The sequence below is a fragment of the Schistocerca serialis genome, chromosome 4, assembly GCF_023864345.2.
Source record: "Schistocerca serialis cubense isolate TAMUIC-IGC-003099 chromosome 4, iqSchSeri2.2, whole genome shotgun sequence".
NCBI classification, from domain to species: Eukaryota; Metazoa; Arthropoda; class Insecta; order Orthoptera; family Acrididae; genus Schistocerca; species Schistocerca serialis.
Window position 1 is genome coordinate 554,778,858 of NC_064641.1, and position 15,541 is coordinate 554,794,398.

Sequence of the window (15,541 nt, forward strand, 5' to 3'; positions counted from 1 at the left end):
TTTAATGTGCTTGTAGCATGTTGATATGTGTTGTAGATGACTTGCATGATTTTGCTCTATACATTTCCTTTTGCAGTGACTGAGCATTGCATAGATGAAGTAGAACCTCAAACTGTATATTACTCAAAGCTACTATGATTTCTACTAAGTAAGAAATATATATTCATAATCAGAAATATATATTAACAATATTTGAGACAGATGTTGTATTTGTGCTTATTAGTCACTAAAACTAAATGTTTGCCTAAAGCTGGCAAAAGCATATATGTAAAAAATAAGGGTGAGGCCCTAACATTCAAAATTTTGTAAATACTTTCAGGAGAAATGATACAACATGAATGGAAAGAGACAGGGCTGGATAAATGCAAGCAAATAGCAATGATAATCAAATCTATTCTTTGTACATAGGTACTTCACCTTCACAAGCCGTTACCAAATATCGTAATTGTTCAACATTGAATTTCAGTATTTCACTTACCAACCACTTGGCATTTCCTGCCCCAGTCTCTCTCTGTTTGCCAACACCAGACTTTTTTGTTCCTCTGATCAACCTTATTTAAACAAAAATTTTATTTTTTTGGCTGTACTTTTGTACATTCATTGTAGATTCTGTTCTGATTCACAATTACAAACAACATATTACCTGTTTGGACTTGAAGGCAGGTGACATAGAAGTCAAAATTTTCTGTAGTTGTGGAAGCCAGTGGTATTTCTCTTGGTTTGCAAATTTGTAGTTGTGTTCTTTCAGACCTACCAAAAAAATTGTTGCGGCTTCACATTCACTATAGCAACTTCTCACACATTAAGAATTCTCTAGTTTATTGGCATCCTAGGCATAACCTCATTTAAATCAGCCCCTACCATTCATTGTTTCCTAGCCCTAGCATAACAACATTCTGCCAAAATAGAACCATTGTACTCTTGTTGATTACCATGTTTCAAATAGCTATTACAAGATTGTAACTTCCTGAAATTACTGAACATTTTATGTCACAGGGAATGGTAATTCTGGCTTAAGTGCCCAGATCTTAAGGATATTACAAATGATGAACATTATTTCAAGGTGTGCTAGGTGCTGTTAGGGTGAATGATGGTTGAGGCAAAACCATTGTTCTGGGCATCTGCTGCATGCCAGTTGTAATGAGGCTTCTCCAAACAAGGTGGGGCTATGTTTAGATAGACCCCTATCCCCCCCCCCCCCCCCTCCTCCCTAATCTGCTTTCCCCACTCTGCTCATAGCTGATGGCTCATAGGTTAGCTATCGAGCTTACTAATTCTAACAAAGAAACTACCAGTGGATCAACTTTAATTTCATGTGTATGTTTGTGTTTGTTTGTGTGTCTATCGACCTGCCAGCACTTTTGTTCGGTAAGTCACATCATCTGTGTTTTTAGATATATTTTTCCCACGTGGAATGTTTCCCTCTATTAGATATATATATAAAGTGCTGGCAGGTTGACAGACACACAAACAAACACAAAGATACACACAAAATTCAAGCTTTCGCAACAAACTGTTGCCTCATCAGGAAAGAGGAAAGGAGAGGGAAAGACGAAAGGATGTGGGTTTTAAGGGAGAGGGTAAGGAGTCGTTCCAATCCCGGGAGCGGAAAGACTTACCTTAGGGGGAAAAAAGGATGCGTATACACTCGCGCACACACACACATATCCATCCACACATATACAGACACAAGCAGACATATTTAAAGACAAAGAGTTTGGGCAGAGATGTCAGTCGAGGCAGAAGTGCAGAGGCACCCTCCCACCACCACCTACTCCAGTCCTGTAACCCGGAAGGTGTACACGATCAAAGGCAGATCCACGTGTGAAAGCACCCATGTGATCTACCAACTGACCTGCCTACACTGTGACGCATTCTATGTGGGAATGACCAGCAACAAACTGTCCATTCGCATGAATGGACACAGGCAGACAGTTTGTTGGTAACGACGATCACCCTGTGGCTAAACATGCCTTGGTGCACGGCCAGCACATCTTGGCACAGTGTTACACCGTCCGGGTTATCTGGATACTTCCCACTAACACCAACCTATCCGAACTCCGGAGATGGGAACTTGCTCTTCAATATATCCTCTCTTCCCGTTATCCACCAGGCCTCAATCTCCGCTAATTTCAAGTTGCCGCCACTCATACCTCACCTGTCATTCAACAACATCTTTGCCTCTGCACTTCTGCCTCGACTGACATCTCTGCCCAAACTCTTTGTCTTTAAAAACGTCTGCTCGTGTCTGTATATGTGTGGATGGATGTGTGTGTGTGTGTGTGTGTGTGTGTGTGTGTGTGTGTGTGTGTGTGCGCGAGTGTATACCCGTCCTTTTTTCCCCCTAAGGTAAGTCTTTCCGCTCCCAGGATTGGAATGACTCCTTACCCTCTCCCTTAAAACCCACATCCTTTCGTCTTTCCCTCTCCTTCCCTCTTTCCTGATGAGGCAACAGTTTGTTGCGAAAGCTTGAATTTTGTGTGTATCTTTGTGTTTGTTTGTGTGTCTGTCGACCTGCCAGCACTTTCATTATATATATATATATATACACTCCTGGAAATTGAAATAAGAACACCGTGAATTCATTGTCCCAGGAAGGGGAAACGTTATTGACACATTCCTGGGGTCAGATACATCACATGATCACACTGACAGAACCACAGGCACATAGACACAGGCCACAGAGCATGCACAATGTCGGCACTAGTACAGTGTATATCCACCTTTCGCAGCAATGCAGGCTGCTATTCTCCCATGGAGACGATTGTAGAGATGCTGGATGTAGTCCTGTGGAACGGCTTGCCATGCCATTTCCACCTGGCGCCTCAGTAGGACCAGCGTTCGTGCTGGACGTGCAGACCGCGTAAGATGACGCTTCATCCAGTCCCAAACATGCTCAATGGGGGACAGATCCGGAGATCTTGCTGGCCAGGGTAGTTGACTTACACCTTCTAGAGCACGTTGGGTGGCACGGGATACATGCGGACATCCATTGTCCTATTGGAACAGCAAGTTCCCTTGCCGGTCTAGGAATGGTAGAACGATGGGTTCGATGACGGTTTGGATGTACCGTGCACTATTCAGTGTCCCCTCGACGATCACCAGTGGTGTACGGCCAGTGTAGGAGATCGCTCCCCACACCATGATGCCGGGTGTTGGCCCTGTGTGCCTCGGTCGTATGCAGTCCTGATTGTGGCACTCACCTGCACGGCGCCAAACACGCATACGACCATCATTGGCACCAAGGCAGAAGCGACTCTCATCGCTGAAGACGACACGTCTCCATTCGTCCCTCCATTCACGCCTGTCGCGACACCACTGGAGGCGGGCTGCACGATGTTGGGGCGTGAGTGGAAGATGGCCTAGCGGTGTGCGGGACCGTAGCCCAGCTTCATGGAGACGGTTGCGAATGGTCCTCGCCGATACCCCAGGAGCAACAGTGTCCCTAATTTGCTGGGAAGTGGCGGTGTGGTCCCCTACGGCACTGCGTAGGATCCTACGGTCTTGGCGTGCATCCGTGCGTCGCTGCGGTCCGGTCCCAGGTCGACGGGCACGTGCACCTTCCGCCGACCACTGGCGACAACATCGATGTACTGTGGAGACCTCACGCCCCACGTGTTGAGCAATTCGGCGGTACGTCCACCCGGCCTGCCGCATGCCCACTATACGCCCTCGCTCAAAGTCCGTCAACTGCACATACGGTTCACGTCCACGCTGTCGCGGCATGCTACCAGTGTTAAAGACTGCGATGGAGCTCCGTATGCCACGGCAAACTGGCTGACACTGACGGCGGCGGTGCACAAATGCTGCGCAGCTAGCGCCATTCGATGGCCAACACCGCAGTTCCTGGTGTGTCCGCTGTGCCGTGCGTGTGATCATTGCTTGTACAGCCCTCTCGCAGTGTCCGGAGCAAGTATGGTGGGTCTGACACACCGGTGTCAATGTGTTCTTTTTTCCATTTCCAGGAGTGTGTGTCTATATATATATAATTGCTGGTAGATTCAGATATGTGAAATAATTTATGAGCGGTAGATTACTAATAGAAATGTCTTGTTTCTCTCCTAGCAGAGCAGATGCAAAACATTGATAAGCTTGGTGACCACCCCAATTTTAACAGAACTTAACAACACACTGAATTTCAGCAAGTATCTTGTTCCCTGTATAGATCTGAAGTAAACTGAGCTTTAAGAAGTGGAGGGGGAATGAGAAAAACAAGACTGTATTAGAAGAAATAAATATCGTGGGTAGATGGCAAATTATACCTATACTTAATTCACCAATATTTCAAGAACGTATCAAGATTGGTTTCCATTGGCTTAAGGTAGTATCCCTTCACATGGTTTAAGTGCTGTATTATGGGTGCACCAAATTTACATAAATCAACAGGATTTGAAAAACTAAATCAGAACCATCAGACCACACAAAATTGATTCTATCTGGTGAACCAAAAGGAGACCCTCCAGGAGGTTGCATAGATGAATAGGTCAGCCAGTGGAAACCTGCAAGCCTTTCAAATCAACCACCAACAGCCACTGATTCTTCTGCTCATTGTGAGGCTAAAGACAAAGAAAAACCAAACCACTGAAATGTCTTCCATAGTATAATGAAACATAAATGAGTACATGAAACTTTCTTGATAAACATCGTACATGAAATCCATATAATGTTTCATACTTGTGACAGTATCCTCCCTTTTCATTAATAAAACTGAGTGCAAAAGGAGTAAATGAATTGGGCAGATGAATATGATGCAGTGGTACCCCCCCCCCCCCCCCCCACCAGAGAGTACCTTGATGCCAATGATAATATGTAGAATAAGGGTCATATTCCTCTGTAATGTCTTGGTTGTTTGGAATTTGGTCTCTATAAGAATCAGTAGCAGTTCTGGTGAAGACAATAATGGATATTGTTGAGAGGTCAGAATATTGTACAGATTTATGGGTCATGTCTGTGAAATAAGGTCCCCAATTTTTTAATTTTTTTCCTTCCACCTAGAAAACACTTTTATTGGCAATGAATGTTACATTGACTGGAAGGGTATACTTCCACCTATTTTTATATTCAGTGCAGCACTCAGCAAAAGCTGATTGCCTTGTTTGTATTAGTCGGGTGTGCCACTGAACTTCCTAGCATCTCTGCTCAACTATTCTGATAGTCTGCCTAGCGTATGAATGCCACATTCACGTGGAATCTGATACACAGACCTTGATCCTCTTTAATGGTAAAAAGCATACTTTTTATCTTAGTTGAAGGGTGCAAAACACACTGGATGGATGTTTCTGTAGGAGGTTGCTGATTTTTCTGGATATTAGGCCAGCATAAAGCAGATAAGCAGTTTTTGGCTTCTATTGCTCCGTCTCAGTCTCGGCTTCTTTCTCAGGTATCATTGCCTGTTAAGTTATCATCTGAGCATCCATTCCTTCGGAACACTATTCATAGGTGGTATAATTCTGCAGTGAGGCTCTCCTTGTCTGAAATGTAAGAGCTCTGTGGTCCAGAGTCATTAGCATTGAATTTCTATGTGATGAATGGTGGTGGATCAAGTAGTGGAGATAGAAGTCTGTGTGTTTATGTTTTCTTTACCTAGCAATCCATTTGTTCTCCTAACTGACTCAACAAGGAAAGTTAGTTGCCCTCTTGGTCAAGATTCAGCATGAACTTTATATTATGATGGATAGAGTTTGAATGTTCCAGCAATTTTGAAGCTTTCCCTCTTCAAGTGGCCGCACGACAAATGTATTGTCCATGTGCTGATAGAAACACATTTGTTTCAACTTGGTGGATTCTAGAGCCTTTGGTTCAAAGTGTTCCATTCATCATGATGGATGATAAGAGTGTCAGTACCTGGACAGCACATTTGTGGTGTGGCCAAATGGATTGAAGAGTTTCAAGAGTTCCTAGAACATTTAAACTTTTATCTATCGCAATATGAAATTCACAATAGAACTTGAGGTGATAGTTAAGAGAAGAATGAACGTATCCCTATGTCACAGTGTATATAGAAAACCTACGCAAACTGACCTCTATTTCCATGCCTCGAGCCATCAGCATCTGTCACAAAGAAATTTAGTGCTAAAGATTGTGCTACATAGAACTTGAACAATTTCATACAATGATAGCCTTACCAAAGAATTAAAACACCTATAAATAATGTTATGGAGGAATGGGTACTCAGATCATTAATCTGAACAGGCAATAAAAATCAAGAATGCCAGAGAAGAAGGTTGAGACTGAGACTAGGAAAAGGAGCCAAAAATCATTTACATACATAATGTGCAAGCCACTGTATGGTGTGTTGTGGATGGTAATTTGTAAAACTGCTAGTCATTTCTTTCCTCTTCCATGTGTAAATAGAGCTAGAGAAAAATGACTTTCTACATGCGCCAGAAAGAACCCTAACTTCTCTTATCTCATCTCCATCGTCTTAAACAAAATGAATGTTAGCAGCAGTAGAATCATTCTGCAGTCAGCTTCAAATGTGGGTTCTTTTAAATTTTCTCAATAGTGTTTTGCAAGAAGAATGTTGTCTTTCCTCCAGGGATCCATGAAGCATCTCCATAATACTTGCTTATTGATTGAACCTGCCACTAACAAATCTAGCAACCTGCTTCTGTGTTGCTTTGATGTCTTTCTTTAATCTGACATTGTGGGGATCCCAGACATTTGATCAGTCCTCAAGAATGGGTTGAACTAGTATTCTGTATATAGTCTCCTTTATACTTGAGCTACACTTTGCTAAAATTGTCCCAAAAAACCTTATGCTGGCCCAAGCTCTGGAAAGAGTGATAGCCTTCCACAGAAACATGGTATCCAGTGTATTTTGCTTCCTTCAACTAAGATAAAAAGTGTTCTTTGTAATGTTAAAGGTGATTAGATATCTGAAAGCCAGGTGTGTATCGTATTCCATGCAAATGTGGCATTTCTTAATGAGGGGGAAACTATTAGAGCAGTGTAGGAGAAATGCAAGAAACATCAGCATACACATGACTACAACAATGAAGCAAATCAGCTTTCATGAAGCACTGCCTTGAATATAATTCTGAAATGAAATAATGTTGGAGCAGTGCAGTGGTACAAATGCCAAGTTTCTAGGACAGCATAAATAAGAAGTCAATCAAAATAAAGACGTCAGAGAACCTAATAAACAGGGATGGATGTTTCAATTTAAATAACACTTGGGTCCCAGTACTCAATTTATTAAAATCTCGCCTGCATCATATCCACCAGAGCAGAAAATGCTGAGAAAATTTGTGTTTCATGGAATATCAGTGCGAGGTCTGAAAAACAAATGAACATGAAAGGATATTGTGTGTGTTGTGCATCGAATACGGCTATAAATAACGGAGTGAGATCAATTCTTGTTGGAATCCAGGCAGTGAGTACACATAATAGCAAAACTCAGAACCTAACAAAAATGGCTGTGTTGTCATCAAAATATTGTGCATAAAATGGAAACATAGTTTGCTTGCGCGCACACACACACACACACACACACACACACACACACAGTGTCATTTGCCTCATATTCCATCTGTGAATGGAATGGGAAGGAAGTGTGGTGCCGTCTGCCTCTACTTGATAGTAAGTTTCGGATTATAGCTGTAGATGTAGATATGACAAGTGTGTGAAATGTGTTCTTTGTCCCCAGGTGCCTTTGTGGCATACCATACCATACCATACCATACACACCACTGCTCGCCCAGCCATGGAGAAACGTTTTAATAATTTGTGATTCTTCAGTTTCTCCCCGCATATTTCTTGTTTGAACAGTCCTCAGGTGTGCTGCTGGTCCATAGTGTCCAGCGGGCACAAAATTTCTGCAATCAGACATGTCACCATCGTCTGGTGTGCTGACGAACTGAGCTCCTGACGGCAGGCAGCCATCTTAAATCCCCTCCCCCTGCGAGGCGTTCTCTCCGCAGTCCACACCTGCAGCCACGCATCGGCGGTTGCTGAGATGCTGGCGACGGTGTCTGTGGTGGCGTCAGTGTAATTGCCTCATCTACTCTAGTCGCCCGTTCGTTTTCTTTGCTGGGTGTCTTTTTAATTAGACTCAATGCTGGTTCCCGTGCCGTGCTGAGGTTATAACCGCAGTCTCAGATGGGGCATGAGAACCAGCATTGAGTCTAATTAAAAAGCTGCTCAGCAAAGAAAACAAATGGGCAACCAGTGCTGATTAGGCAATTAAACTGATGCCACCACAGATGCCGATGCCAGCATCTCAGCGACAGTCAACACACGGCCGCGTGCAGAGACCGTAGAGAGAATGCCTCGCAGGGGGAGGGGATTTAAGACAGCTACCTGCCCTCAGAAGCTCAGTTTGTCAGTGCACCAGACGATGGCGACATGTCTGATCGCCGAAATATTGTGCCCATTGGACACCATGGACCGGCAGTACACCCGTGGACTTTTCAAGCAGTTTTAATAATTATTTATCATCAGTATGCCCTTTTCCATACGAAGCACTGTTTCTTTTTAGAAATAGATGTAGCAAGCATTGTTTTATGCTGTGTTTGGCATAAATTAGCACCTTTACTTCATAAGAAGTCCAGATTTTTTTTAAGTTTGTGTCTTTTGATTTTTAGATTTTTATTTTATAATATTTAAGTGAGAACCTCAGTTTTAACTGTTGTATACATTAAAATCCTTCAGAGTTAACCACTGTATCATCATGCAAAATACTTAAAATATCAGAATGTATATACTATACAATACAAATAAAAAACTAATCAATTTGTTGACTGATCCCACCCACATATTATGAGTGACCTGATGGTGAATGAACTTTTTCACCAAAACTTTATGGAACACCTAAGATTTATAAGGAAACCTGCCACTTCTGGCTTATATCAGTAGGACTGACTCAATCACAATCTGACAAATTATCTGACCAGAAAATTACATCACTTTGTGGATGCAAATGCCCCCCCTTCCCACCACACACACACACACACACACACACACACACACACACACACACACACACACACACACATAGATGTAAGTAAATGGTTGTTGTGAACAAATGGGTGGATTGGGAGGGATTCTTTTCCAGTAGCAGCAGAAAATCTTTGTCCAAGCTCTTGATCAAACTGTATCAAGATCTGCACAATTTGCCCATGCTACTGGCTGTAATATATGAATGACACATTCACCATCTGGCTGCATGGAAAAGCAGCACTCCAAAAGTTCCATTGGAATCTCGGCAACTTGCCCAAGAACTTTCAGTTTTCCCAGGAATGAGAAAAGAATGGTATAAATCCATTTTTGGAAATGAAGGACCGGATCTCCCAATGGCAAATGGAAACCAATGAAGACCAGCTGATACCTACATCCAAATCAAACTATCATATAAAGTTCAGAACAGTTACATCATGTGCATGCTTGGTGTATGAACCCACCTGATGGTAATGTCAACAACATCAAATAGGAACTGAGAGTCACTTGCCATCTTCTCAACAGCAAAATAATAAAAATGGCCATGGTGTCCAACAGGAAGCAAGACATACAGAATTAAATAAGAGAACAACTACTGGTGATACACTTATATTTTGTTGAAGTCTTCACCAAACACTTAGGCTAGGTTATTAATCAACTTTTCAGAATGGCCACAAAGCCAGAATTTAGTTGGATCCACTAAGGATGCTGTAAAAGCCTTCAAACTACAAGCATGTATGAGATACATTGTGTGGTGCCACCTAAATAGGGGAAACTGGGAAGCCTGTTAACAACAACATAGCAGAAATTAACATTGTGTTCAATTGGGAGACTGCAACAGATTGTCAATAGTACATACTGTCATGTGGTCAGCCTATAACATTCCAAGACATCTGCATGTTTGCTGTGGATGTGCCCAAGCAAAACAAGAAAGGCAACAGAAATTGTGAATGAGCCTAACATCAACAGAGAGGATTGCTATAGGCTTCTGATGTCCTTTTGTCTCTGAGTTGTTTTCATTTCACATATTAAAGGAACTTAAAAAACATGGAATATTATATATCAATTGGTCTTTTTAAATCTTGCATGTCTCCTCTTCTGTCTCAAATATTCTTAATAAATATGTGTTCCAGGTGCATGTCTTTGAGGGGGCAGCCTCATTACTTTGTAGTTAATGTATCTCACTTGTAATCGGTAGTTTTCTTATTATTTGATCTCTTGAGATATTACGGAACTTGCTTTGAACATTTTCTTTGCATGATTGGAATTGACATATTAGTATCTAAAGTTTCATGCTCTTATGTCAGTCTCACTCTCAGTATAGATATTTAAGTGGTGTGTGGTATTAGATACAACGAGCTGTGAGCAGCCGCATGGAGGTTAACTTGAAGCTGGAACAAGATGACATGGAAGGAGTGGATGACCGTGAATGGGTGAGTTGAAATGTTTAGAAAATATAAAATGTAAATGCAGTAAATCACAGTGTAAAGAAAAAAATCAGAAACACTTTTATTGTAATTGAGAGAGATCAATATTGTTCTTCCTGAGGAACCTATGAATGATTGATAGAACACATGGAGCAGGCTTTGTGGTTCAGGTTTTGTAAATTCTGGTGCTCTTCTTTTCAACTTGATCTAGTGAATATATGATGTAGTGATGCCAAAATGAGGAGTGAGATACAGTAGTGAAAGAGAACAACACAAAATAAATAAAAAAACTATAGGAATGAACAGTAAAAGTCTGAGGCAACGTAATTGGAGGCGAGGCTGAGACAACCCACATGGGAAAAGTACATGTGTAAAAACAATAAGAAATAAGTGGATTGTAGGATGCAGTTCTGCTTATGAGCATTGTTTAATAATTAAGTAACCTTAAGTTGAAGTTTTTTAACACATTGCTTGTTCTTTTTCTGAGGATTGACATGAATCATGTTCTGCATTGTTGCATTTCTTATTCTGTCCTTTCTCATGTTATCCAAAATCCCTCATAGAAAGTGTGTCTCTCTTGCTTGTATTCTACTCAGCTCTTTCTTTATTCAGGTCGAACATTCTGATCCCTAGGTCAAAGGTGATAGATAATGTGATTTTTGTATAATGATCTTTGCTTTAGCAGGTATTTTCCAATTCCTAATTATGTCTGTACAAAATAATAAAATTTCTGGGCAGTTTTCTGTCCTGTTCAAAATTTCTTGTTTGATATTTCCTTTCCTCGTCAACTTAATTCTTAGATATATGAAAGTGTCTACATCTTTAATAATTTTCCCATTACAACTTACAGCCTTCATTTTTCCATGTCCCCTGCTGATTTTCATTACCTCAAACTTTGTTAACATTATTTCCATGCCTGCCTCTTCAGCTATCATCTGTCAGATATGAGTTGTTCTTCAAATTTTTGCTCATTGTCTTCTCATATCATCAAGTGTGATATGCTATGACTTTCATATCATTTGCTGTTGACCCTTGGCAAGTTTTCTTTCTGATGTTGTCCATGACTACAAGTGGGGATGGTGGTCACAGGCCACATTAATATTACTGTCCAATGTTGCCTACAGCTAAGGCCATAAAAGCAGGCATTTGGCAGTCTAGCTTCTACATGAAGTGCAGTGCTAAAGACTTTGTCTTTGTTTGGAGTTGGACTGACAACTATTGTTGCTGCTTTCATTGGATAGGTATGCACCGTCTAAGGCTGACTGTTCCATCTTGAATGCCTGCCTGCCCCTACAGAGGTAGTCAGGGATGACCAACTACTGTCGCTCAGACAGTAAGGGAGCCATGTCATAACCAACACAATCATACTGCCATGGCCGAGTGCCTGTTGGCTCACATGCTGGCAGAAGTTGGTGCAGTAGTTCATCCTGATGGGTAACTTATTCTGCTTGCGCCTGCCCACAGGTATGTGACAGGCGGTTACTGGTGCCCACGCCCCTTGGGCCCACACTGCTTTTAATGATCATTCCAGTAAGTAATTTTACCCTATTGGGAAACTGATGGTCTGTAATAAATTATCATTTGGCAGTGAATTATGTGCTGAAGGAAATATCACCACACATTTAATCTGTTCAGGAAGTATCATACTGAGAATAATTATTAATCTGTGACTCAAGCTACATATAAAATGACAGGGCCATTTATACTGAACATTGTGGTAATATTTTTTCAGTTTTTTTAGAAATGCATTACAAGAAACATTTGCTTCCCTTACTAGCCACACAGATTAAGGTTATGAAAGGAAGACACTATAATTTTGTGAGAAGTAGTGATTGTAAAAAATATCATGACAATTTGGTTTGATGTGTATTGGCATGTTCATTGTAAGGTAATACTGATGCTAACAAGACCAGTATAGAAGAGTAATAGCCATTGAAATACACTTGAAAACACTTCTGATGTAAGAGGTCAAAGCTGTGCATCTACATTGATCACGTGAATGGGTAAAGATAAACCACTCCTAAGTTTACGTATAGGAAAGTTGGTCCTAGTTTTACCCTCGTGATTTTCTGTTATCATCCTGTTCCAAATAGTGACTAATATTCCCCCATCCTCAAGTGACCATACGGCATTTCTCAGTGTCAACTTCTAACAGCTTTGGGTGACTACATACCTGTATTATTGCTTTCTTACTTGTTAGACTATGAGAATCTGTTTACTTATGAATTATAAAACAGGAGCTGCTATTATCTCTGCTCAAAGTGTTCTATTGATCATTTATGGCTTCATCATTGGGAGGACTGATCATCTCTTTTGCTACAAATATTAAAAAAAATTAGACACTGAACTAAATAAAGTCCAAAACTGAAAAGTAAAAGGTAAATGTTTCATTAGAGCGTCACACGGTTTCCTTTCTGAAAAGCTGTTAGTGTTGTTTCACACTGATATGTAGTCGTCACCTATTTGTGCAAGTTTTCTTCTAGAACATGTATCAACCTTACACATTGATATGTATCCTGTTCTGTAGCAGAACAATAATTGGATTGCAGTTTTTGCCTGTATTCCTATTGTAGTTGGTGATGGGAATTCCACCATAATAATTGTTGACATTGTCCTGCAAATTTATATCAACAAATAGGTTTTTAGTTTACACCTGTATTCTTGAAGTCTGACTTTCTTCTAACCATACCCAGTCTGAAAATAATATTTACAGAATTTCCAATCTACGTGTTAGAAGAAGGTACTTGCTTCAGCTGCTTTGAATTTACAATAAATAGAACTCAGATTTGTATCATCTTTCCAGTAATCTTCAATAAGATTCAAGCTTTGTTTAATGAGTACATTTGGAAGTTTGACATCTACAGAAGATAGAAAAGTTGTGTTCTCTCATCTCTTCCTCATGCAGCACGTTCTTAACAATTTGATTTTCAAGAATAACAGCACTGAATAAAACTAATGAATCTGTTTGCAAATGTGAAAGAAAACTTTCTAATGTTCTGATTAGAGGCCTCATTAAGAAATTTCATAAATGGGATTACATTAAAAATGTATCCCAAAGGGCACTGTGTTTGCCAGCGTAAAGAAGCACTTTTTTCCTTCAAAAATAGATCCAAAAACTGGATGTGTCTTATACACCATTAGCAACTTACGGTATGTACCTATAAGCTCCATTTCTTCAAAATTCCTATGTTGTGGCTTGAAGCAATTCACTGTTAGCTTCATTGTGAATTTTGAGCATTCCAGTTATATAGAGTTCAGTGGACGCACATGCACATCATTAACGGTTTTTATGTTGTTTGTACAATTTTTAGTTATTGTTATGTTTAGTGTGGAGGTCAATTTGTGTTTAACCTATATTGTGGTTTTATTTGCAACTATGGTTGAAAAACAGCACTCCTATACTATTGCATTTAAGCTGCAGGTGACTTTATATGCTAAAGTGCATGGAAATGATGCAGCATAAATGCATCTTTAACTGAAAAAACAGTAAGAACTCGGTGGAATCAGGAAGATGTTCTAAATAAAGCACCTTGCAGTAAACATAAAATAAGAAGTGGAACTGTTAAATGCCCAAACATGATGCAGAACTCAATACTTGGATTTTAGAGAACAGACATGCAGGAATTTCAGTTTCTACAAAAATGGTCTTTTATCAAGTGATAGCGTTATCTAAAACTAAGAGATTCCTGAATTCACTGGGTCAACATCATGGTGGTCAAGATTTATAAAGACATATTGGATTTATATGTGAACAAAGACAATAACATCGCAGAAGATGCCACCTGAGTATGAGGAACAAATTTCGATTTGTCATTAATGCAAGGAAAAGAGAAAGTACAAACTTTACAAATTGGAAATGTGGACAAGATTCTACTAACCTTTTATGTGGCTTGTAACAGAACTGTGGTTTCCAAGGCCCAAAAAGTGTTACTGTTAAAACCTCAGGGCATGGAAAGACTCACTACACAGTCATTTTATGCTGCTGTGCTGATGGGACAAGATTGCCACCACTTTTGATTTTTAAAAGAAAGATGTTTCCTAAGGAACAATTACTGAAAGGAGTAATTGTCTATGTATGCAATAATTGATGGATGGATGGATGGATGGATGGATGGATGGATGAAGGAATGAGATTATGGGTAGATAAATTTGGTCTAGGTGACCTGGAGGCCTAGTGAAGAAGCCTGCCTTGTTAGTAAGGGATCAGTTTCATTCTCAGAGAATAGATGATGCTAAACATAGACTAAATGAACTGAAGACTCAGTTAGCTGTAATTCCAGGGGGACTAACTAGTTTACTTCAATCATTTGATGTATATATCAAACAGTGGAACAGATGGATTCAATCTACAGGTTTTGAAACCGCACTTTCAGGAAGGAGGAAGAGAACTAGCATTTCTCAAGTTGGTGAGTGGGTCAAAGCTTCATGGGACTCTTATAAACGCTGAAACAGTGATTAAATTGTTTGAGAAGTGTGGAATCAGTAAAGCACTGAATGGTATAAAGGCTAATTTATTGTATGCGGATTCAAATTCTGACATGGCAGCTCCAGGCATTTCTTCCTTCAACCCTGAGGATGAATTTTGCAGATCCGAGGACGAATATTAAAAGATGATCACTTTTTCCTACTTACATTGCATAGATATTTGATGTACCTGCATATGTGTTGTAGTTGTTTTGCAGTAGATGCGTTAAGTGAGAAATTTTTTCCCTAAGAAGTCTTAAAAAGTGAAGCGCATCTCTTATGCTGGTGCATCTTATAAGCTGGCAAATATGGTAATCAGATACACGTAGCTGGTAAAACATCACCATCTGATGGGCAATAATAAGTCACCACCCCTCCACCCAACACTCGTTTTTGGACAAAAAACGTGAATATGCACTGGTGCACAAGACGAAACAGTTACCATCACAGTCAATGGATGATTTTGGCAGATAAGAAAGATGAAAGATTTTGCAATAGGAGCTTAGAATATACAAACACTGTAGAAACATTTAAAAATGAAAGAAATAGCTGAAGAGGTCATGAAGTTAAATACAATACACGCCACTACAAGAAGTGAGATAGCAATGACAAGGATAGATAAATATTCCTCAATACTCTCTTATGCGTAGTGATGCATAAAGAAGAAAAGTCAATCTGGAACTGGCGTTATAATAACAAAAATGATGAGGACC

The 15,541-nt window shown here is 40.3% G+C and overlaps 1 protein-coding gene across 2 annotated transcripts in view; it reads left to right on the plus strand.

The window, feature by feature from the left end:
* LOC126475283 (coronin-7) overlaps positions 1-15,541 on the plus strand; it is a 241,653-nt gene that overhangs the window by 213,236 nt on the left and 12,876 nt on the right. For both annotated transcript variants that reach the window (XM_050103040.1, XM_050103039.1), the window contains one exon: positions 10,287-10,370. In XM_050103040.1, the coding sequence (XP_049958997.1) occupies positions 10,287-10,370 (84 nt within the window). The remainder of the gene's footprint in view (positions 1-10,286; positions 10,371-15,541) is intronic.